Here is a 26,270-nt window from a genome sequence, read left to right as displayed (position 1 = left end):
AAGAAAACACAAGGGGTAAGTTCCTTGACATCAGCCTTGGCAATGATTTTCTTGGACTTGACAACAAGGTCAAAGATGACAAATGCAAAAATAAACAAGTGGGATTACACTAAATCAAAAAGTTTCTGCACAGCAAAGGAAACCATCAAAATATAACTAAAGCATATCCCACCTCTGAATCTTTCAGCTTGGTGTGGAGGAAAAGTGCATGTGCTCAAGACTGCTTGAGTTAAATATCAGCTTTTTCACTTGCTAGTTTGTTACTTAACCTCTACAAGCCACATGAAGAGTAAGATAGCACTTACCTCAAAGAGTTACTGCACAAGTGAAATCAGAAGTGTGTCTAATCCTTAATATACTGCCTGGTACATAATAAATGCTCAATATATGCTCCCTATTACTATCATTAAAGCTTAGTGATTATGAGCACTAATTTTGGAAGGAGACAGATATAAGTTCAAATCTTGGCTCTACTGACCAGGCTCACCTAGCATGTGCCTCTCTTTGGCACCATCCATTCTGTCAAATCTGACTGTACTTCAGTGGACCAGGCCAAACATGTCCCATAATGTCACTGCCCACACCCTATTCATAGGATATCTCCCCCAAATAACTGTTTTTATCATTTGCCTGCTCAAGAGACCATAAACAATAATGCCTGAAGAAATAAGATTAAAATGGTGAGCCTGGAATTCAAGATTCATTCTACATTACTTATCAAACCTCATTTCCTTCAGTTTAACAAGAATTATACACTCTGAAGTCTGTTTCTTTTTTATTGTCCCTCACAAATGTTCTACCTTATTTTTTGCTCACATTTATTTCCCTCAACCTTGCCTCCTCAAATCAAATACAGCTCTTAAAACCTAAATATCCCTGTAGGAGGTAATATTAACGAATTAATACTCAGGATTAGATTTTCAGATATTTAGCAAGTTAGTCACCTAGCCAGGCACTGAGGGGGAAAAAATAAACAAGACAATTAAAATAAGAGTTTCCTAGAGACAAATAAGAGCAGCAGAATCTGGTGCACAGATGGAACTAGAGAAAGAAGAGAAGTCAGCAAGGCAGCACTGACCACTAGGAATCATAGGTTGTTGACCACAAGAAAACACAGGATGGAAATATATCAACAAACCAATTTTAACTTTCTGCTTATGTGTCTCCTCTTAGAAATCTGCTAAAAGACAAAAGGAATCCTGAACATACAAACCAGATCTTTACCAACCACTCAAAATATCACCACTAAGGCTTTTTCTTAAATCTTCTAGCTCTTGACCACTCTAACCCTACAGGGGATGCTTGTGGACTATCAGCAAGCTCTGTACAAAAGAGAAATAATCAGTGATATCTCCACCCAAAAAAGACAGTAAGAAGTAGACTTAATTTAGATAGACAGATAATATCTAAAGATATTATAGGCAAAGTAGGACCTTGCTAGTTAAACACAGGTTTTAACTGTGATATAAGAAAGGATTTCTATTCATCTAAGGCTCTTTTTTTTCTCAAAGGAAGAGGTATGCTATATGCTTAACTAAATACACATAACCTAAAGAATCTTTTTGTTCTTACAATTTCAGATGATCATCTACTACTCTTGCTTTCAATTCAAGAGCTTAAAACTATGGCAGGTAGTGGTTTGGTGGTCGACATCCCAGTGTTAAATATTAATAAGAGTAAAACGTCATGCAAAAGGCAAGTAATTTTACATAACTTGCTGCTAGAGGAAAGTAAATCAATCAAAATGGGCATCAATTAGTTTTCTTTTTAAATAAAAGAAGCCATTTAGTAATAAAGTGAAAACCTGAACTAAAAGTATCCCTAACGCACTAAATGGGGATGTTCTGGAATTCAAAGAACAAATTACAAGTCAATTACAAATTAGCAAATAAGGGGATTCTGCAAAGCTGGACAATTAGACTGCTAAAGATACAACAAAATTAGCTTCCTTATCCATCTATCATTTACTCCTCATATTTCCCCACTCCTCACCAAAAACAAACAAACCATATCTACCCTAATAATAACTCATGAAATATCCACACCAATGGGAGATAGAAAAGTATAAGGCTAGGTCCCTTCCTCAAAGAATTTACAATCTTGTTAGAAGCAATAAATGTATTACAAGTCCAATATAGGCATACAAGATCAAATTATAGCTTATAAAAATGAAGAATAAGCATTACAGAGAAAGCAAGAGATTAGATTAGAATACATCATAGAGCCTGGAGCTTGATTGAGTTAACTTGACAGTGATACCAAAAGAAGGAAGGGTGTCTTCTAAGCCAAGTCCCTAGGAAAAATAATTCAGCCAAGGAGTCTAAGGAATAAAGGCTCCTATCAGCATTCATAAGGATGCCCATCTAACAATCCTTTAGGTTCTAAGTAGCTCACCAGGAGCTAAAGGCAGAAGAAAGTTTCCAAACTCTTCAGTCTAGATAACCATCACAGGGAAATTCATCATTTAAACAAGACTATCCTATCACAATGGCCAATTTAAAACTAGCAGGCTTTTATGATTAGAATGAAAAAAAAAGAGCATGATTTCCTCACCCTATCTATTTTTAAAATGTACTAAACTATTACAAAAATTGTTTAAAAAAAGAGAGAAAAGATAAAGAATTAGGAGACCACTACAAGAGGCCCAATATCTGCATAACAGGTAGGTGTTCCAGAAGAGAAGATAGATAAAATAAACGGGTGGAAACCACCAACAAAATAATTCAAGAAATTTTCCCAAGAAAAACTTTAAGATTGCAAGTTTCAATAAAGGACACAGCCTGGCTTACTAAATGAAAATACACAAATGGCACAACACTGGAGAAAAAGAAAAAAACAAGTTGCCAAAGTAACAAGAATCACAATGGGAATTACCTTTCTCAACCACTACAGTGAGTCTGAAGACAAATTTCTGAAGCAAAATTATTTTCAATCCAGAATTCTATATCCAGCCAGTGTTTTTTAACATCAGGGTAGATATGCAAGAGAGGTCTCAAAAATATATCTCCCATGCACCCTTTACTCAGGAAGTTAGTAGAGGGGTGCTTCACTAAAATGAGAATAAACAAAAAAGAGAAAGGGATTCAACAAGGCATACAATATAAAAGAGAAGCAAGGGGAGTCCCCAGGAAGACACTGCAGGGTGATCCAAGGACAATAGCTGTGAATATAGAAAATAACCAGGCCTAACTGGAGCAGACTAGGAGGTTCCTGAAGTGATTTCCCTAAGAAGAAGAAATTAAGAATTGTTGTGTTTATCAGTAATTCATTCTTTTTTTTATTACAGAATAGTATTCCATTGTATGGATATATCACAGTTGATTTAGCCATTCACTCTTTGAAGGACATATTTTTGGTAATTAAGGATAAAGCTAATATAAATATTTATGTATATGTTTCTGTATGAATGTAAATTTTCATTTCTTTAGGTTAAATGCCTATGAGTGGGACTGCTGGGTCACAGAGTGAATCCATATTGAACATATATATGGTAAGTATATGTTTAATTGTTTTCCAGAGGAGCTGTATCGATTTGCATCCCCTCCAGCAAGGTATGAGGGTTCCAGTTGCTCTATGTCCTTGTCAGCACTTGGTATTGTCAAAAGTTTTATACTATTTTAATAGACGTGCAGCAGGAATTCACCATGACTTTAATTTGCATTCCCCTAATGGCTAGTTATGTTAAACATCTTTTGCTGAGCTGATTTTCCACTCTATATCCTCTCTGCCAAAGCCCATTAAAGATTTTTAATTAGATTGTTTTCTTACTGTTGAGTTTTCAGAGTTTTTACATATTCTGAATATAAGTCCTTTGCAGGTATGTGATTTGCAAATATTTTCTCCCAGTCTATAATTTGTCTTTTCATTCTCTTAACAGTGTCTTTCACAAGCAAAGCTTTTAATTTGATTCAGTCCAATTCATCAGTTCTTTCTTTTATCAATCATGATTTTGGTATCATGTGGAAGAACTTCTTGCTTACACCAGCTCACAAAGATTTTCTATGTTTGCTTCTGAAAGCTGTATAGCTTTATATTTCACATTTAGATGTGGTACATTTTATTTTTTTTATTTATTTATTTTTGAGATATAATAGCTGACATTTATTTAGTGCTCAGGACATGTAAACATCTCATTTAATCCTCATGGTGGTTCTGAGGTTGTTAAGACAATATCAAATTCCAGTTCAAAATTCCAGTTCAGAAGCAATAATCAGGACAAATATTGTATTATTATCAGAGACAATTTCAAATGAAAATATAACTTTCATAGATGAATATGCATCAAATAGTACTGAATCAAAATATAAAGTAAAAATTATAAGTACAAGAAGAAATGAGAGGGCTTCCCTGGTGGCACAGTGGTTAAGAATCTGCCTGCCAATGCAGGGGACACAAGTTTGAGCTCTGGTCTGGGAAGATGATGTGAAGTACATTTTAAGTTTATTTTTGTATAATGTGTGTGGTTTAGGTCAAGGTTCACTATTTTTGTATTTGGATGTCCAATTGTTCCAACACCACTTATCAAAAGTGCTATTCTTTTTCCACTTGCAACTTTGGCCATATTTGTGTGAGTCTATTTCTAGAATCTATTCTATTTAATTGATCTATATGTCTATCCCTTTGCCAATATCACAGTCTTGATTGTGGTAGCTTTGTACTAAGTTTTAAAATCATGTAGTTTGATTTTTCCAACATTTTTCTTTTTCAAAATTGTTTTGGTTATTTTAGGTCCTTTGCCTTTCTATACAAATTCTAAAATTGGTTTCTCTATAACTACAAACAGTGCTGCTGGGATTCTTGCTGTTGTTGTTATTGCTTTAAATCTATAAATCAACTTGAGGAGAATCAACATCTTAACTATAGTGAATCTTCCAATTCATGAATACATGTCTCTCCATTTATTTAAATTTTCTTACTTTTTTTTTAAATCAGGGTTTTACAGTTTTCAGCATAGAGATCTCATACATATTTTGCTACATTTATACCTAATTCTTTCATTTTGGGAGAGCTACTATAAATGGATATTTTTAAAATTCAGTTTTCAATTGTTTATTGCTAGTATACAGAAATATGATTACTTTTTGTGGGCTGACCTTGAACCACTTGCTAAACTCATTTATTGTAGGAATTTTTTTGTGGATTCCTTGGGATTTTCTACATATACAATCATGCCATCTGCAGAGACAGTTTTATTTCTTCCTTTCCAATCAGTATGCCATTATTTCTTCAAATATTTTTGCCACACCACAACCATTCTCTTCACATTCTGGGTCTCTGATGACACAAATGTTAGATCTTATGATAGTCTCAAGGTTTCTGAAGCTGCTTATTTATTTATTTTTAACTTTTTTCTCTATTCTTCAAATTGGATTTTTATTTATCTATTTTTAAGTTCACTGACCTATTCATCTGTTATATCCTCTCTGCTACCAAGCCCATCCAGTGAGTTTTCTTTTTATTAATTTAATTAATTTATTTATTTATTTTTGGCTGTGTTGGGTTTTAGTTTCTGTGCGAGGGCTTTCTCCAGTTGCAGCAAGCGGGGGCCACTCTTCATCGCGGTGCGCGGGCCTCTCACTATCGTGGCCTCTCTTGTTGCGGAGCACAGGCTCCAGACGCGCAGGTTCAGTAATTGTGGCTCACGGGCCTAGTTGCTCCGCGGCATGTGGGATCTTCCCAGACCAGGGCTCGAACCCATGTCCCCTGCATTAGCAGGCAGATTCTCAACCACTGCACCACCAGGGAAGCCCCATCCAGTGAGTTTTTCACTTCCATTATTGTATTTCTCTGTTCTAAAATTTCCATTTAGTTCTTCTTTATATCTTCTATTTCTTTGCTGAGACTTTCTATCTTCCCACTCATTCCTGGAATATGGTCATAATAGCTGATTTTAAAAGTCTTTTTGAGATAATTTTAACATCTGTGATCCTGGCACTGGCATCTGTTTTCTGTCTTTTCCCATGTGAGTTCAGATTTCACTGGTTCTTTTTAAGCTGAGTAATTCAAGATTGTATTCTGGACATTTTGCATATTATCTTATGAGAATCTGAGTCTTATTTAAGTTCCACCAAGAATGTTGGTGTTTTTGTTTTAGCCAGTAATTGACCCAGTTGGGTTCACACTTCAAGTCTGACCATCCTTCTGCAGGCTGCATTTCCAATTTCAGTTCAGTTTGCAAAGCCTTTGTAGTCATACTGAATGTGTTCCATAATCGTCCCACGCAGTGTCCAGTTTGGGGCTTGGGGGTGGTCTATCCCATAATTCAGTCCTCAATGTTTTTGTATGCTGTTTAGGATCACACCCATGCACGCACAGCTTGGAAGTCAGCTCAGAAGTCCGTGAGCAACTTTAAGTGATCAGTTTCCCAAGCTCCTCATTCTCCTGCAATCTTTTGGTTTCCTGGGGCTTCCCTTTTTCAGCCTTCCAGCAGAAAGCTGGGGCTTCATTAACCCCATTCTGCCATGTACTTCCTGTAACTGTGCCCACATCAGGGCCAAGCAACAGAAGAGCAGAGGGAGAAGAAAAGCAATGGGATTTGGAAGGTTCCCTTCCCTCTGAGATTTAGGCTCCTGCCTGCCCCACTGACGCCACTGCAGCTACTGACCAGGATTGCTTGAGGCCTTGGGGGCAAGAGAATGAAGAAAAGGGGGAAAAAAAAAAGAAAAAAGAGAAGATGTGGGATTGCCACATTTTCTCTGAATATTAGGAGACCCCTTTCCTGCTCCTTGAGTCAGAACTAGAGGGCTTCTCGTGGTGCTTTTTCTGTCCGTGTTAATAATGTTCACGTCCAAGTTTCAGGATACATTAAGTTCAGGCTGGGGCATACTGGAAGAAAAAAAAAATGGTAAACTCACCGCCGGTTCAGTAGTACTTTGAATTCTGGTCTTCTTCCCCAATCTGCCTCCTACTATTTATTTTTCAGAGTCCTCAAATAGCCACTCCAAGCATTCTGTCCAGGTTTTATAGCTGCATTCAGTGGGAGAGACAGGGTGAAGTGTGCTTACTCCATCTTATCTGGAACCAGAACCTGGACTACTGCTTTTCATAACAAATTTTGTAGAACTGATTGACTAAACTATTTGTTAAATTTGGTTATAAGAAATTAAAATTTAAAAATAAATAAATCATGTAATAACCTTATTGAGGAAAAGGGAACAAGCAAGCTAATAGGATCACATTTTTTTAAGCATATATATTTTTGGAAATTAAATGCTTAGGAAAAAAGTAAAGTTCTTAATTGTACTGTGCTTTACTTCTTTAAATCTTATTCTACCTGTGGATTTTTATAAATAACTGAGACTAAGTACTTATCCAAAGTATGAGACAGAGGAAGCCAATTGCAGATGAGAAGCTATAAACTGTTTAAGAAATTGAAAAAAAGTTCAGGATGACCAACACTCTGAGTGTAAGCACAACAGTTTCAAGAAATGAGGCTAGAGAAGCAGGCAGGCATCAGTTCAAGGTTTTGTATGCCATGTTAATCTAAGGTGGGTGGATTTACCTGAGTAAAGGAAGGCCCTGAAGTGTTTTAGCAATGGTCAGGGGGTGACATGATCCGATTGGTATTTTTGAAGGATCACTCCTCTGCAGAACATAAAGGGGCATAGAAAATGAGTCTTACTGTCTGAATCTAAAGGGTCACATCAAGTTGCAGGACAGTATATACTAGTATGATTCCACACGTGGTTGGGGGTTATGGGTAGGGAGGGAGATTTTATACACACACATACACACAGGCACACACATAATATTATTATACACATCTTATATAATCACATGATTATATATCCAAATATGTCCATAAATCATAAGATTATATGAATTTATATCTGATTATGATTCTATATAATTATATATATATGTATATATATATGTGGATAAATAGATTAAAATGTGTATTGAATGTTTCTGGAAAAAAACACAAGAAACCAGAGAGAGTGGTTAGAGAAGGAGAGTGAAGGGCTAAGAGAAAAAATCTTTTAATTTTCATATTATTCTTCTGTTTGATTTTTAAATTCTTTTACCATGAACATTTACACTCTTAAAAAGGGTTGTAAAAAAAATGGAAGATCTTATGCATAAATTAGATATGAGACAGATATAAGATATTAAAGCAGGATATGTATGAATGAGCCTAGCATTCAGTAACACTGTTTCTAGCATATAGTAAGCACTCAAACATTGTTATAGATCTTCCCACAAATAAGATATTACCAACCATTTATAAAGTAATTTCACAACACAAAACAGCTTTCTAATTACATTACACTACACTATACTGCACTAATTTACCAGGTATTTTCAAGCATTCAGAAATTTGAGGAAAGATAAAGAGTAAGAATGGATTTTAAAGATATTTATTATTATCATTTAATTACATTTTTACTGTAAAAGAAATACTTGCATATTTTTCTCAATTTCTTAAGCACTGAAGGGTATACAGGGAAACAGCAAAAGAGCCTTTCCTGCCCTGGCCCCTCTAATTCCAATAGCCAAATATAACCATTCCAAATGGCCTCTTGAGTTCTATACAATTCCAGACTTTCTTTGTGCATATAAAGCACATATAAATATATATACTTATATACATTATATTCTCTTTCAAGGAAATAAACCTCTGTTCCTTAAAATAATCTAGACCTATTCTATTATGTTGGCCAAAAAGTTCGTTCGGGTCTTTCTGCATGACCTTATGGAAAAACAAACAAAATTTTTGGCCAACCCGATATTTCTTACATGTCATTTTTCTAAACCCAAATAGAGTAATGAATAGACAAATCCCTAAACTGGCAGATAAAGTTAAATTTTCCAAGTCGGGAAATGCTAAAATGGACATACTAACAGATAAAGTTCTCAATGATCGCCTAACACCCTTTGATAGAAAAGATAAACCTTAACCAGGGCAAGCAAAAGTTAGTTTAAGGGGAAAAAATGCACAGGCTGAAATGAACAAAAGGACAGATGATAGGTTTTTAAAAGGTTAAAATATATAATGAGGGGTAAGGGTTTATCCCAAACCTTTAGGTCCCAGAGTCTGACTATTATGCTCTTCCATAAAAGGAGTCATCAGAGATATTCTAACACACCCTTTGATTAAACAGAAACTTAACGAGGGCAAGCAAATTTGGAATAACTTTCATAGACATTTTATACTGAACAGACCAGAGGTCTAATCCAGAATTTACATATTTCTTATATTCTTATGACTGGGGAAAGAAAGTCGTCACATATTACAGCAGTAGCTGGAGACGTCAAGCAGGGAAGGCAGAAGAGGTGCAGTTGATCTTCTGTAACAGTTATCCTTCATCTCAACTTTCGGCTTGTGCTCTGCAGTTTCTAAGGCAAAAATAAAATCCAGGACCAATATTTCAGGGTTTAAAAAAAAAAGTCTCCAGAAGTCAGAATAAAAATCACAATCTCTTTATGGGCTGTTAGGAAAAAGGTAGTTTTCCCCTGCATTTATATGGGACAAGAAAAATTAATTCCTAACTATTTCAACTGAGAATAATAAAATTATTTGGTTATCAAACAGTGGCATTTACTCTCTTATTTCTTACTATTAATAGGATCTTCACTTGCTTTTAGAGGATGTACAGGAGAAAAACTTTTAAATAATTCAACAAGCTTTTAATTAATTACTTTTTCACCCAAGGTAATGAATAAAGAGAAAAACCTCAGTTTTACTCAAGTTGGTGCTTTGAAAGAACACAAGAGATAAGATGATGTTGATCATTTACAACATGAAGTAAAGAGCTAAAATGGGACAGAAAGGCTGGGCAAGGTTCCAGTCACTCATTGATTTAAGTAGTGATTTTTAAGTACAAAAAACTTCATTAGATTGAACACATTATGGAGGGAAGACACATAAGAATTACTGAAAACCTGATCTACAGAATATTTTTAAAGAAAAACTATTTTTAAGCTTAGGTATATATTTATATTTCAATTGGAAGCAAGTAAACAAAATATAAACTTTTAAAGATCCTAGGAAGACTTCCTTTGATGAAAAGATATAAGGATAAATTTTAGTCATAATATTCTGAATTCCCAAAACATTACACCACCTATATGCAAAGGTTAAAAAAAACTTCCAAACCAAACAGAAATCATTTTCTGGAACACCCAAGTGACTGGCTTTTGTAACAATGAAGAATTGAACATCTATATAATATGGTTTTGAGAATCTAACCCATAGTCATCCAAAGGTGACTTTATCAACTAGTATTTATAACACTCTTTAACAAATTATTCCGGAATCTTAACAATTCTCTTTCTTACCAAAATAATATTTTATTAACAAAACAGAAGAGGTAATGTTATCCTATTCTGCACATCTCCATTTACAAATGTATCAACAAATACAAAGCCACTGTCTACTATCATTTTGCCACTAAGCATAATATGTCAAGTTTAAAAGTACGTAATTCCAGGGCTTCCCTGGTGGTGCAGTGGTTAAGAATCCCCCTGCCAATGCAGGGGACACAGGTTCGAGCCCTGGCCTGGGAAGATCCCACATGCCACGGAGCAACTAAGCCCGTACGCCACAACTACTGAGCCTGCGCTCTAGAACCCGCAAGCCACAACTACTAAAGCCTGTGCACCTAGAGCCTGTGCTCTGCAACAAGAGAAGGCACCGCAATGAGAAGCCTGCGCACCGCAATGAAGAGTAGCCCCCACTCACCACAACTAGAGAAAGCCCACACGCAGCAACGAAGACCCAACCCAGCCAAAAAATAAATAAATAAATTTTAAAAATTAAAAAATAAAAGTACCTAATTCCTGCCCTTTTAGAGCCTGAAATTTAAAAGAGAACACAAATATGTTTTTAAAAATAAAATAAACAATGTAAACAAGTTGAAAAGTGCACATAGAATAAACCAGGCAAAATCTAGTATTTATGAAAACCTATTGAGAGAAATGTGTTGGTCTAATAGCGATTAGTGTCCTAGTCCCCACAACGTGATCTCAATTGTTTCCCAATATAAGGAAGTAGGGACCTTGGAGAAAAAGGGTTCCTGAATCCAACTCCGGTGAAGGGAAAGTTCAACGGAAGCCTGAAACATGTACTGAGCCAGAAAGCTAGAATGATATCAAAGAACACTGAAGTTACATCAGAAGGACAAGCAGCCAATTTAAAAGGGCTTCCACTAGCGAAAAAAAGTGAAAATTTTAGTCTGAGAAGAATAATGAATGCAGTGGGTTGAAATAAAATATATAAAAATACATAGGGCTTCCCTGGTGGTGCAGTGGTTGAGAATCTGCCTGCCAATGCAGGGGACACGGGTTCGAGCCCTGGTCTGGGAAGATCCCACATGCCACGGAGCAACTAGGCCCGTGAGCCACAACTACTGAGCCCGCGCATCTGGAGCTTGTGCTCCTCAACAAGAGAGGCCGCGACAGAGTGAGGCCCGCGCACCACGATGAAGAGTGGCCCCCACTTGCCACAACTTGAGAAAGCCCACGCACAGAAACGAAGACCCAACACAGCCAAAAATAAATAAATAAATAAATAAATAATTAAAAAAAAAAAAAAAATACATGATCTCATAGTGATTTCAAAACGAAAAACAGACCAGAGGGCAGACAGCAGAAGCAAGAAGAACTACAATCCTGCAGCCTGTGGAACAAAAACCACATTCACAGAAAGACAAACAAGATGAAAAGGCAGAGGGCTATGCACCAGATGAAGGAACAAGATAAAACCCCAGAAAAACAACTAAATGAAATGGAGACAGGAAATCTTCCAGAAAGAGAATTCAGAATAATGATGGTGAAGATGATCCAGGACCTTGGAAAAAGAATGGAGGCAAAGATCGAGAAGATGCAAGAAATGTTTAACAAAGACCTAGAAGAATTAAAGAACAAACACCTAAAGAATTAAAGAACAAACACCTAGAAGACTTAAAGAACAAAGAAACAGAGATGAACAATACAATAACTGAAATGAAAAATACACAGGACGGAATCAATAGCAGAATAACTGAGGCAGAAGGACGGATAAGTGACCTGGAAGACAGAGTGGTGGAATTCACTGCCATGGAACACAATAAAGAAAAAAGAATGAAAAGAAATGAAGACAGCCTAAGAGACCTCTGGGACAACATTAAATGCAACAACATTCGCATTAGAGGGGTGCCAGAAGAAGAGAGAGAGAAAGGACCAGAGAAAATATTTGAAGAGATTATAGTTAAAAACTTCCCTAACATGGGAAAGGAAAGAGCCACCTAAGTCCAGGAAGCACAGAGAGTCCCATACAGGATAAACCCAAGGAAAAACACACCGAGACACATAGTAATCAAATTGGCGAAAATTAAAGACAAAGAAAAATTATTGAAAGCAGCAAGGGAAAAATGACAAATAACATACAAGGGAACTCCCATAAGGTTAACAGCTGATTTCTCAGCAGAAACTCTACAAGCCAGAAGGGAGTGGCATGATATACTTAAAGTGATGAAAGGGAAGAACCTACAACCAAGATTATTCTACCCAGCAAGGATCTCATTCAGATTCGATGGAGAAAACAAAAGCTTTACAGACAAGCAAAAGCTAAGAGAATTCAGCACCACCAAACCAGCTCTACAACAAATGCTAAAGGAACTTCTCTAAGTGGGAAACACAAGAGAAGAAAAGGACCTACAAAACAAACCCAAAACAATTCAGAAAATGGTCATAGGAACATACATATCGATAATTACCTTAAACGTGAATGGATTAAATGCTCCAACCAAAACACACAGGCTTGCTGAATGGATACAAAAACAAGACCCATATATATGCTGTCTACAAGAGACCCACTTCAGACCCAGGGACACATACAGACTGAAAGTGAGGGGATGGAAAAAGATATTCCATGCAAATGGAAATCAAAAGAAAGCTGCAGTAGCAATACTCATATCAGATAAAACAGACTTTAAAATAAAGAATGTTACAAGAGACAAAGAAGGACACTACATAATGATCAAGGGATCAATCCAAGAAGAAGATATAACAATTATAAATATATATGCACCCAACATAGGAGCACCTCAATACATAAGGCAACTGCTAACAGCTCTGAAAGAGGAAACCGACAGTAACACAATAATAGTGGGGGACTTTAACACCTCACTTACACCAAAGGACAGATCATCCAAAATGAAAATAGATAAGGAAACAGAACCTTTAAATGACACAATAGACCAGATAGATTTAATTGATATTTATAGGACATTCCATCCAAAAACAGCAGATTACACTTTCTTCTCAAGTGCACACGGAACATTCTCCGGGATAGATCACATCTTGGGTCACAAATCAAGCCTCAGCAAATTTAAGAAAACTGAAATCATATCAAGCATCTTTTCTGACCACAACGCTATGAGATTAGAAATCAGTTACAGGGGAAAAAACGTAAAAAACACAAACACATGAAGGCTAAACAATACGTTACTAGATAACCAAGAGATCACTGAAGAAATCAAAAAGGAAATTAAAAAATACCTAGAGACAAATGACAATGAAAACACGACGATCCAAAACCTATGGGATGCAGCAAAAGCAGTTCTAAGAAGGAAGTTTATAGCTATACAAGCCTACCTCAACAAACAAGAAATATCTCAAATAAAAAATCTAACCTTACACCAAAAAGGAACTAGAGAAAGAAGAACAAACAAATCCCAAAGGTAGCAGAAGGAAAGAAATCATAAAGATCAGAGCGGAAATAAATGAAATAGAAACAAAGAAAACAACAGCAAAGATCAATAAAACTAAAAGCTGGTTCTTTGAGAAGATAAACAAAATTGATAAACCATTAGCCAGACTCATCAAGAAAAAGAGGGAGAGGACTCAAATCAATAAAATCAGAAATGAAAAAGGAGAAGTTACAACAGACATGGCAGAAATACAAAGCATCCTAAGAGACTACTACAAGCAACTCTATGCCAATAAAATGGACAACCTGGAAGAAATGGACAAATTCTTAGAAAGGTATAACCTTCCAAGACTGAACCAGGAAGAAATAGAAAATATGAACAGACCAATCACAAGTAATGAAATTGAAACGGTGATTAAAAATCTTCCAACAAACAAAAATCCAGGACCAGATGGCTTCACAGGTGAATTCTATCAAACATTCAGAGAAGAGCTAACACCCATCCTTCTCAAACTCTTCCAAAAAATTGCAGAGGAAGGAACACTCCCAAACTCATTCTATGAGGCCACCATCACCCTGATACCGAAAGATATCAGACAAAGATACTCCAAAAAAAAAAAATTAGAGACCAATATCACTGATGAATATAGATGCAAAAATCCTCAACAAAATACTAGCAAACAGAATCCAACAACACATTAAAAGGATCATACACCACGATCAAGTGGGATTTATCCCAGGGATGCAAGGATTCTTCAACATACGCAAATCAATCAATGTGATACACCATATTAACAAATGGAAGAAGAAAAACCATATGATCAACTCAATAGATGGAGAAAAAGCTTTTGACAAAACTCAACACCCATTTATGATAAAAACTCTCCAGAAAGTGGGCATAGAGGGAACCTACCTCAACATAATAAAGGCCATATATGGCAAACCCACAGCAAACAACATTCTCAATGGTGAAAAAGTGAAAGCATTTCCTCTAAGATCAGGAACAAGACAAGGATGTCCACTCTCACCACTATTATTTAACATAGTTTTGGAAGTCCTAGCCACGGCAATCAGAGAAGAAAAAGAAATAAAAGGAATCCAAATCGGAAAAGAAGAAGTAAAACTGTCACTGTTTGCAGATGACATGATACTATACATAGAGAATCCTAAAGATGCCATCAGAAAACTACTAGAGCTAATTAATGAATTTGGTAAACTTGCAGGATACAAAATTAATGAACAGAAATCTCTTGCATTCCTATACACTAATGATGAAAAATCTGAAAGAGAAATTAAGGAAACAGTCTCATTTACCAATGCAACAAAAAGAATAAAATACCTAGGAATAAACTTACCTAGGAAGACAAAAGACCTGTATGCAGAAAACTGTAAGACACTGATGAAAGAAATTAAAGATGATACCAACAGATGGAGAGATATACCATGTTCTTCGATTGGAAGCATCAATATTGTGAAAATGACTATACTACCCAAAGCAATCTACAGATTCAATGCAATCCCTATCAAATTACCAATGGCATTTTTTAGAGAACTAGAACAAAAAATCTTAAAATTTATATGGAGACACAAAAGACCCCGAATAGCCAAAGCAGTCTTGAGGGAAAAAAACAGAGCTGGAGGAATCAGACTCCCTGACTTCAGACTAGACTACAAAGCTATAGTAATCAAGACAATATGGTACTAGCACAAAAACAGAAATACAGATCAATGGAACAGGATAGAAACCCCAGAACTAAACCCACGCACCTATGGTCAACTAATCTATGACAAAGGACGCAAGGATATACAATGGAGAAAAGACAGTCTCTTCAATAAGTGGTGCTGGGAAAACTGGACAGCTACATGGAAAAGAATGAAATTAGAACACTCCCTAACACCATACACAAAAATAAACTCAAAATGGATTAGAGACCTAAATGTAAGACCAGACACTATAAAACTCTTAGAGGAAAACATAGGAAGAACACTCTTTAACATAAATCACAGCAAGATCTTTTTTGATCCATCTCCTAGAGTAATGGAAATAAAAACAAAAATAAACAAATAGGACCTAATTAGACTTAAAAGCTTTTGCACAGCAAAGGAAACCATAAACAAGACGAAAAGACAACCCTCAGAATGGGAGAAAGTATTTGCAAACGAATCAACGGACAAAGGATTAATATTCAAAATATATAAACAGCTCATGCAGCTCAATATTAAGAAAACAAACAACCCAATCCAAAAATAGGCAGAACACCTAAATAGACATTTCTCTAAAGACATACAGATGGCCAAGAAGCACATGAAAAGCTGCTCAACATCACTAATGTTTAGAGAAATGCAAATCAAAACTACAATGAGGTATCTATCACCTCACACCAGTTAGAATGGGCTTTATCAGAAAATCTACAAACAACAAATGCTGGAGAGGGTGAGGAGAAAAGGGAATCGTCTTGCACTGTTGGTGGGAATGTAAATTGATACAGCCACTAAGGAGAACAGTATGGAAGTTCCTTAAAAAACTAAAAAGAGAATTACCATATGACCCGGCAATCCACTACTGGGCATATACCCAGAGGAAACCATAATTCAAAAAGACATATGCGGGGACTTCCCTGGTGGTGCAGTGCTTAAGAATCCACCTGCAAATGCAGGGGACACAGGTTCGCGCCCTGGTCCGGGAAGATCCCACATGCCACGGAGCAACTAAGCCCATGAGCCACAACTACTGAGCCTGAGCTCTAAAGCCTGCGAGCCGCAACCACTGAAGCCCGCACACCTAGAGCCCATGCTCCACAACAAGAGAAGCCACTGCAATGAGAAGCCCGCACACAGCAACAAAGAGTAGCCCCCGCTCTCCGCAACTAGAGAAAGCCCGCGCGCAGCAATGAAGACCCAACGCAGCCAAAAATAAATAAATAAATAAATTTATTTAAAAAAAAAAAAAAGAAAATGTACTCTTGCCAAAAACAGCAACAACAACATCATGAATTTCATCAAGCCTCTGGGTCTAACTACAAGTTCACAGGAAATGTGGAGGATAGAGGAACACGTTAAACAACACTGCAAGGATGCGATCAATGAAATCCAGAATGTAGACTATTCTATCAAACTAAGAACTTCATTTCTCAAGAAATAAATGGCACAGCCAAAATTTAAAAGAAAAAAAAAAGTAGGGGAGGGGGAACTCTTACATATTAAGAGAGACTTAAGAGAGATGTCAACCAAATGCAATGTCCCTACCATGTGACATGAATCTTGATTTGAACAACTCAATGGTAAAAGGATATTTTTGAGATAGCAGGAGAAATTAAACACTGGCTGGTAGATTTTATATGGTACTGAGAAATAACTTAATTTTCTTAGGTGTTTTAGACTATAGTGTTTATGTTATTAATAAAGGAGTCCCCTAATGTAAATTATGGACTTTAGTTAATAATAATGTATCAATACTGGTTCACCAATTGTAACAAATATACTACACTAATGCAAGATGTTATTAATAGAGGAAACTGTAGATGGGGACTCTGCATTTTCTGCTCATTTTTTCTGTAAACCTAAACCAGTTCCAAAAAGTAAAGTCTTAATTAAAAAAAAGAAACACTGGAACATGGGCTTCCTCTCCAATGAGATTCTCCAATCCATTCTTAAAACTGGTCACCTGAAGAGTTTCCATAGTGTTATTATTTCACTTTCTCAATAATGCAGATTTTCCCAAATTTTCCTAATGTTTAACGTAAGCTACTTCTCATATCATTCTTTTTTTTTTTCTTGGTAGGGAATAAGTGACTAAGACTTTCTATGTTCCAATAGATATAATTTAATGGAGTCACAAAATCATCAATCATCAACAAAGCTCTTACAGGCAAAGTAATGTCTGTCAATTTTTGATATATTTCCAAACACCCCTGCCCCAACCTCAACCCAAGAGATTTCTTAACTGGCCTGTAATTCATAACTCTGAAATAAAGAATATTTTCATTAAAAAATAAAAAGGGAGACATTATCTATTAGATAAAGATACATACTGAAGTATTTACAGATGATATGATGCCTAGGATTTCTTTTGAAATACTTCAGCAAGCTGGGAAAAAATGTAGGACATAGAGGCAACAAGCCTGGCCAAACAATGATACTTACTGAAGCTGAGTAACGTGTACATGAATGTTCATTATACAATTCTATGTTTGTGTATATTTAAGATTTTTCATAATAAAAAATTAGGGGAAAAAAACAAATTTAAGATTTGCCTGTCTCACTGCAGTATTCTAGACATGTATCAAATTTTGTTAAGATTGGAAAGGAAATCTATCTTTTTAAAAAGTATTGATGGTAGGTACTGCAGAATTACTAGTGATCAGATTTGGAATCACAGGACAAAAGGGCTTTTTTTCCCTCTTATACCAGCACTGTAAATAAAACTTATTTATTAAACTGAAAAAAAAACTAGAGTGGTGCGGTGAGATAAAGTTCAAGAGATCATAAAAATGGAGAAGTAAAGATAGGTAGAATGTCACTATAAAATATTTATTAAGATGGGAGAGAAGAGAGAAAAAAGAATCCAACAGAGTAGGGAGGCAATAACACTTTGCACAGTGTCAAAGCAAATAAATTGAAAACAAAGGTTTGAAGATAGTATAGTCATAAATTGAGAGAAGAAACACAAATAAATGGTTATATAGAGATGTAGCTCTGAACAATGATATTAATAAAAGGAAAAGCTTAATAAGTTTTACAGTTCTATTTAATAAGGAAACTTCAGAGAATAACTGAGTGTGGAAGTACTACCTAAAAGGCCTATAGACAAGTGGTCTAGTTGAGCAGTGACTAAAACATTCAGACTCATTTGTAAAAACCCAAGTACAATTCAGGAGTTTAGCTTGATTCAATAGAGAATTATAGGATATACATCCAGAATATTTCAGACAGCTTTGAAAAGATAGTTATCTGCTATAGTAGCGTGGGGAAGGTCATTCAGAAGGAAAGATGAGGTAAAATGCTAAGGCCTTCGCACTTTAGGGCCAATGAGAAAGGAACATACTACTATGAGAGTTATGCACAAGCCGAGGAAATCTAGGATTGTTAAGTACAGGAAAGACTGGGAGAAAACTGAGAACTGAAGGAATCCAGGAAAAGACATTATGAGAATTTTGAATAGGGGGATTGATTTTTAAAAGAAATAAAACTTAGGGTTCAGGCTAAATTCATCATAAAAAAACAAAGAAAAGAAACAAATCCTATACCAGTTATCAAAAACTGAACATCAACTTTAAACCAACCAATCCTATAAAGGGCTAGCCTCTGGTTATATACCTTTTCCTTGCACATTTAGCCTTTTTACTGGGGTCACTGAGTAAGAAAATGATTATGCCAACAGGCAGGCAGAAGCAAGCAGCTCAGCCCCATAAAAATGTTCTCAAAGGGTACAGATTCCAAAACACCTTCAACAAAAAGAAATTGTGAGGCGTAAGTATGCAGAAGGCATAGTCAGAAAGCCAAGAAAAGAAAGTCAAGGGCTGTCCATTGAAATACAGACCAAAAGATTAAAAATCTATTTATTTTGGAAAGTGAAGGGTCCTGAGGAATAGGATGTCACGTGGTTATAAGCAAGAAAGAAAAACATTTTAGGTAATAGTACGAAAGATAAAATAAGAAGGAAAGGAGACTCAACATCCAAGGATCTCTATTTCACCCATTTAAAGGTACTAAGCTGTTCTTCAAGCTTTATCACATACAATGCTAAGTAAACCATGGCCAAAATAGGCAGGAGAACTTACTGAAAGGGCTACAAAGCTGTATCCTGCCTCATCTGGAAGCATCTCCTCAGGACCAAGTAGGAGAAAGACAGGTGAAGCAGCACCGTCCAAGCCAAGCTGATGTTGACATACCCTTTATGGACTTGGCTGAAAGTAAAACAGATCTCTTGGGATCTGTGCAAACCACGAAGAGGTAGTTCCAGCTGCACCTGTTTGTGGCCGCTATGTCACTGAGCTGGAAACAGCTCGAAAGAAATAGGGAAAAAGCAGAAAAGGTGAGAAAAAGAGAACACCATCCTCTTCTCTATTCTTTCTTCTCCAGTCATCCATTTTTTCTAGTAGTGACAATGGGTGCTGATCTATCCACTGTCTTCCTGATTTCCCATGTTTTAGGAAAGCTAAGTTTAGGCTAAAAGTAACTATTAAACAGAGCTATAATTTTATTAGCATCATGCTCTAATGAAATGAGCCAACTAGTAGAGAAACTCGGACAATGAGAAAGCTTAAGGCAAAGAGCAATGATTAAAAGAATAGATGTTGCCAGAATACATAATACACATTTCATTAACTTAACAGAAACTAATTTACTAGAATTCCCAACATCATCACATCAGTGATTCACAAAGACAGCACAATCACCCTAGAGACTACACAGCCATGAATTTGAGAGTCCTAAGCTACATAGCATTTTTTTTTTAGTAAAAGGCGAAAGATTTATTCAATCTGAAGAGAAACCAGAGTATACACAGCATTTTGTCCTTCCTATTTCTACCAACTACAGTTATTTCTACCAATTATAGCAACTTCCTTTGCTCTCTATGTTAGTACTAAGTTCCTTTAGATGCTAATGAATGTCCCATAGCAATATCAAACCTTCTAGAGCTTAACAAGATCATTTAATGTGCTAATCACCCCTATTTAATTTTGATTCAGATAAAACAGTTAAATATCAGTAATGCCAGATTATGTCATAAACTGAAAATACAAAGATGAATCAAACTAGCCATGTATTCAGGGTTTTAATCACTTGATTGATGTCAGAAAAAAAGTTATTTATGCTTGTGGTAAAACAATAGGGATCCAAGTCGTAAAATGGACCTCAAAAATGATGACAGGGCCAGAAAGAGTTATTCGATGAAACTGAAGCTAATGAAATCAACATATAACAAATACTATTATTTTTAATCCATCCTTCAGTGTGATTTGAAGGCAGCTTCCTTAATGGGATTAAAGCATGTTTAACATCCAAAAACATAAGTAGAAACAACTCAGAGGTGTTCATGTTTGGCTATTTTTTTAAAAAAGGCAAGTTTTACCATAACAGACATTATGAAAACACTTTCTAAAGCAGAATGTTTCAGGTTATTCACTCTCTCTCATCCTTGCTCACCATGAAAAGGAATTCCCAAAGTCCAATTACTCTAAGCAATCAGTATTTCTACAACTACTAGTGATAAAATTTCCAAGAGAAAAATGTTCAGCATGTTTAAACCAAGCTGACACCAGAATATTCAATTGATAGTTAGAGAATGTAATTGAGGTTCACAAAGGTAACAATAAATTATAAACTGTTTGGTATATCATACAAGCAGCTTACCTTGTAGTTTTTTCAATACAGCAACCTCCATTTTCAGAACTTGTTTTGGTTGTTGAGCTGATTCCACCTTCAGTGCAACATTTTCCCTGGTAAGCATGTCCAAGGCATCGTAAATTTCTCCAAAGCCCCCACCCCCAATCTTCCTCAACTGCACGGGAAATAAAATAAGAACACACACACACAAAATTACTAGAAGATTCTAATTAGAAACTAATTCATCTCTTATATTTAGAAAATAATATATAATTTGCCTATCCTTATTTTATGATAAAAGATCTCAATATTGTTAACTAGGCATATGCCAAGAACAAACACCTAGAAATAACATCAAAATCTTTTCTCACAGTTTTGTCCACAAAAAGTACTGAATTTATTTCAGCCACAAACAATTTTAAAATCTGGTCTACAGCCAGCATCAGAAATATCATAAAAGACACAATATCTGAAAGCTTCACTTCCCACAAATACCCCTCAACAACCCTATTTATTCTAATTCTAAGGCAATCATTTGAAGACTTTTAAAATCCATAAAATCTTTCTGCCAACTGAAATCTTATCTGGAACCTGACTGAGACATGTATGTGGGGAGGGTGGAGAAGGGACAGGGGCAGCCAGAGCCCAGCCCTCTCAGCACCATTTACCCTCCTTTCTGAGGCGCTGAACACGCTCCAAAGAACAGGCATAAAGCTCCTGTGCTAAACTATCCCAGTGTTCACTATATGTCCATACGCTCAAATAACAGTAAACTCTAACCAAATTAAATATTTTCATCAGGGAATTCCCTGGCAGTCCAGTGGTTGGGAGCTGGTGCTTTCATTGCTGTGGCCCGGGGTTCAATCCCTGGTTGGGGAACTAAGATCCTGCAAGCCACGTGGGACAGCCAAACAAACAAACAAACAAACAAACAAATACTTTCATCAAACACTTCATATTCTCCCTAATAAAATGTGTTAGCTTAACTGGGGAATATTGGGGTCTTTGAGTATTAAAAGCAAGTTCTATGTTAATCAACTATACTCCAATATAAAATAAAAAGTTTAAAAAAATAATAAAATAAAATAAAAGCAAGTTCTGAAGAGACAGTGACAACTGGAACTGTAGAGCTGTGAGAAACTGGGGTGGGAGGGGGGAGGTGATATACTTCAACCTAGATACAGCATGACATTAGCCTTCTTCCATTTCCTGAAACTCAGTCTTCTCCTTAGCACGTTATCAAGCAGCTAGGATGTGATATAATGTAGGAAGTCATCACTGGAGGCACCAGGTCCTAAATCTTAACCACCCCAGAGGCCTCACCTCAAGTCCTACTTCTTTCTCCACACAGTCTGTACTGATTTCTGCATCTAGGCTGATTCCTTTATCTCTTCCAAATTTCTATAGGAATTATGTGCTTAATCATTTAATTAACCATTTTACTATAAATACCTCAGGTATCACCTGTATTAATACACTATACAGTGTTTCAACTCATACTGTTTAACTTTCCATTGTCAATGCCCTATCCCCCTACAATGAAACTAATCTTCTTCAAAGAGAGGGCCACTCCTTCTATTTTTTATTTCTCCCATAGCATTTGGCAAAGTGGTAACTATATAATTATTGCTAAATAACTATTTACTGCTTTGTATATATGAGCCACAATCCTTCCTTATTCTGGTTTGGTGATGGGAAGAGATAACACAAGAAACTCTGATACGAGTTTGGGACTAAAAAAAGTTCCAGAACTTAATTTCAGTTAAATAAATTCTCTTTTTTGGGCCCTGACTGGGGCCCAATCATAATAATCTTATGATTATTTATATTTTGTCCATTAAACAAAGACTGTGAAACTCTAAAAACTCATAAACAGTACCAAAGAGACATCTTTCTAATTATGGACTCTGATGCTAGGTGGCTTCTTGTTTTTACCTCACAAAGAACCTTACCAAACAACAGAACAAAAATTCTAAGCTGAAATAAATGATTTTGCTCCTTGGTCTATTCCTATAAAATCATTTGAACAATAATAGAGCATGAATTTTTTTTTTAATTGAGCTTAACAAAGCTCTAAGACATCGCCAATGTTTATATGGCAGAGAGACAGAGGTAATTTAGTACAATGATGATATGCAGACTAGGGAAAGAATAGAGGTAAGATTGTGGCAGGCTGTATTTTCTAAATATGGCCACAAAATAGTGCCCATCCTTTTTGCTCTTCTGTGACCTCGCCACTCCCCCATCAAGAGGCACAGTCCATTTCCCCACCCTCTTAAACCTGGGTGGATCTTGTGACTACTTTAACCAACCGAACACTCTCAAGAGCCAGCCACCATGTAAAAGGTGTGTCCATCCTGAGAAGCCATAGCCCTGTAGAGAGGTCCTAGAAAATGGGCCACCAGTTTGGGGGTAAGGGAACTAAGGACCCCAAGGCACCAAAGAAGCCATCTGGAAGTGGACCTTCCAATCCCCAAACCTGCTAGTGCCACATGGCTACGAGACAAACCACCCAGGCAAATTCTTCTTAAATTCCTAATCCACAAGACTGTGAGCAAAATAAATGACTGTTTTAAGCCTCTAAGTTTTGATGCAGTTTGTTATATAACAGTAGATAACCAAAACACCATCCTTAACAATGAGCCTGTAATTTTTTACTAAAAATGCCACTATGACTCTCAAATTTGGGGGACATGCTCCATACATTTATTAGCTCTCATTACCAGGACAGAGCAACTATGCCAGACGTAGCTTCATTTGTCACCTTTTGATATGTCTACTGAAGAAAGCCAACCTTTACCACAGCTCTTAACACAAAGCTCCCACCAAAGCAACACTCATGCCTGACTTACATTAAAGAGTACCAATTGCTGGAATCTCCCTGCACCAGTCCATGATGATGAAAAGGTTCTTTTCTTATATTTACTCAAGTAAACTTTCAAAGCCTACTGATTTGCCTTATCAGTAAAACACTGTACCATAGAAACAAAATTTTTATTTCTAAAAGAAGAATCTCCTTTTTCCAATCTGTTGATAGACTAAGGAAACTATTAAATAGCTTTGCTAAACTTGCTAATGGAACAAAACTTTGGTTACCAAAGACTGGGTAGCCATAAAATATATTTAAATATATCCAAAACAAAAATAGCTTCTTTCATAGGAGGAAAGTTGGCAGATTCCAAGTCTAGGGCAAGGAAGCCATCAAAAGACTATTAGGATCATGTTAAAAGCACTCAGGAGACAACCTGAAGGAGGTCCCCTTAGTCAAATGAGACAATTTGTGCATCAATAAGAATGATAACTAGAATCAATAAGAATGATAACTAATGTGGACTGAAACACATTAAATATGCTTTAATCCATGAATTCTTAATTATATTTTAAAAAATTTCATTGGTCACTTTTAGAAGATGCTAGGGAACCAGTTCATTATTTTCAAAACTGGTGAATTAAGAAAAGAATCAAGCATTTATCCTGTATTCCTAGTCAAATTGTATCTCGGGGTAGTCAGATAGTTAAATGATGGGAAATTTCTCTTCATAGATGTACTTCAACTAATAAATGAAGGAATGATAGACTATCACCAGTCTGCAATCCCTAATGAATTAACAGACCTAGACAATGATGATCAATAGTGCTAACACTGGGCTTCCCTGGTGGCGCAGTGGTTGAGAATCTGCCTGCCAATGCAGGGGACACGGGTTCGAGCCCTGGTCTGGGAAGATCCCACATGCCACGGAGCAACTGGGCCCGTGAGCCACAATTACTGAGCCTGCGCGTCTGGAGCCTGTGCTCCGCAACAAGAGAGGCCGCGATGGTGAGAGGCCCACGCACCACGATGAAGAGTGGTCCCCACTTGCCGCAACTAGAGAAAGCCCTCGCACAGAAACGAAGACTCAACACAGTCATAAATAAATAAATAAATAAAAGAACGTGAATGTCTTAAAAAAAAAATAGTGCTAACATCACAAAAAATGATGGGCAATAAGACATTATATGCCTCCCATCCAAAGTTCACAATACCCTTTATGAAAAAGGAAATGCCCCTACTTCAATAAACAAACCTGAAGTCAGATCTGATCAAGCCTCTCTAAATAACTAACAGTTTACATAAAATACATGAGACAGAGAAACATGTTAACACCACATGGAAGCAACAGAAAAAATCCAAACTGTGGAAAATCCTACAGGCAAATAACCTAGTTTCTTTAATAAATAAACTGTAAGGAAAAAAAGAGAGATGAAAAGGAACCTAGAAATTAAACAAAACTTAAGTGATGTAAACCAACTGCAATATCCAGACTTTACTTGGATTTGGTTGATTCAACTGTTAAAAATAATTTACAGAACAATTAGGAAAATGTGAAAGTTGGAAGGATACCTAATGATATTAAGAAATGATTGCTTTTCTAGATGTGATAATGATATTATGATTATATTTTAAGAAGTCTATATTTTAGAGATATATACTGAAGTGCGTAAAGAGAAATGCTAAGGTAAAATATTGGCTTCAAAATATTCTGGGAGAGAGGTTAAAGAGATGAAACAAGATTGACCATCAGTCTATAACTGTTTAAGCTGGGGCATGAGTACCTGGAGGTTCTTTATAACAGTCTCACTATTTTAATGTATACTTACAATTTTCCTTAATAAAATGTTAAAAAATAAAAAAGGGCAGTTCACTGTACTGTATTTTTTTTTCAACTGTTCTTTCCCTAAGTATACTTTTATTTACCTTACTCAGTAGTAGCTATCAGAGGACTTCCCTGGTGGTGCAGTGGTTAAGAATCTGCCTGCCAGTGCAGGGGACACGGCCTTGACCCCTGATCGGGGAAGATCCCACATGCTGTGGAGCAACTAAGCCCATGCGCTACAACTACTGAGCCGGCGCTCTAGAGCCCGCGAGCCACGTCTACTGAGCCTGTGTGCCACAACTACTGAAGCCCGCGCACCTAGAGCCTGTGCTCTGCAACAAGACAAGCCACGGCAATGAGAAGCCTGCACAGCGCAACGAAGAGTAGCTCCCACTCGCCGCAACTAGAGAAAGCCCTCCTGCGGCGACAAAGACCCAACACAGCCAAAAATAAATAAATGAATAAATAAATTTAAAAAAAAATAGTAGCTATCAGAGTTTAGGAAAATTTACTCCTGTAAGAAGAATAAGAATTAGGGCATAAACAGAAGCTAATCATAGGAAAAGAACCAAATATAACTGCTTTAGGCATATAAACAATATATGTATTATTTCCTAATGAAATGCTTTTATCAAGATACCAAAAGTTACCCCCTCATATGTACACAGCCCCTCGCC

At 36.4% G+C, this 26,270-nt stretch overlaps 1 protein-coding gene across 8 annotated transcripts in view; it reads right to left on the bottom strand.

The window, feature by feature from the left end:
- The window catches only part of TTBK2 (tau tubulin kinase 2), a 148,776-nt gene that overhangs the window by 83,312 nt on the left and 39,194 nt on the right, over positions 1–26,270 (bottom strand). For 2 of the 8 annotated variants that reach the window (XM_028164348.2, XM_057543379.1), the window contains exons 3-4: positions 20,987–21,134; positions 9,235–9,336 (exon numbers count right to left, since the gene is read on the bottom strand). In XM_028164348.2, the coding sequence (XP_028020149.2) occupies positions 9,235–9,336; positions 20,987–21,134 (250 nt within the window). Of the gene's footprint in view, positions 1–2,874; positions 3,050–6,854; positions 6,967–7,501; positions 7,585–9,234; positions 9,337–20,986; positions 21,135–26,270 lie in introns of those variants that run through there. The other 6 variants (XM_057543384.1, XM_057543380.1, XM_057543381.1 and 3 more) reach the window with 6 other exon arrangements.

This window comes from Balaenoptera acutorostrata, chromosome 3, assembly GCF_949987535.1.
Source record: "Balaenoptera acutorostrata chromosome 3, mBalAcu1.1, whole genome shotgun sequence".
NCBI classification, from domain to species: Eukaryota; Metazoa; Chordata; class Mammalia; order Artiodactyla; family Balaenopteridae; genus Balaenoptera; species Balaenoptera acutorostrata.
The sequence above is the reverse complement of the archived record's forward strand: the minus strand, read 5'-3'. Positions and strand labels throughout refer to the sequence as shown.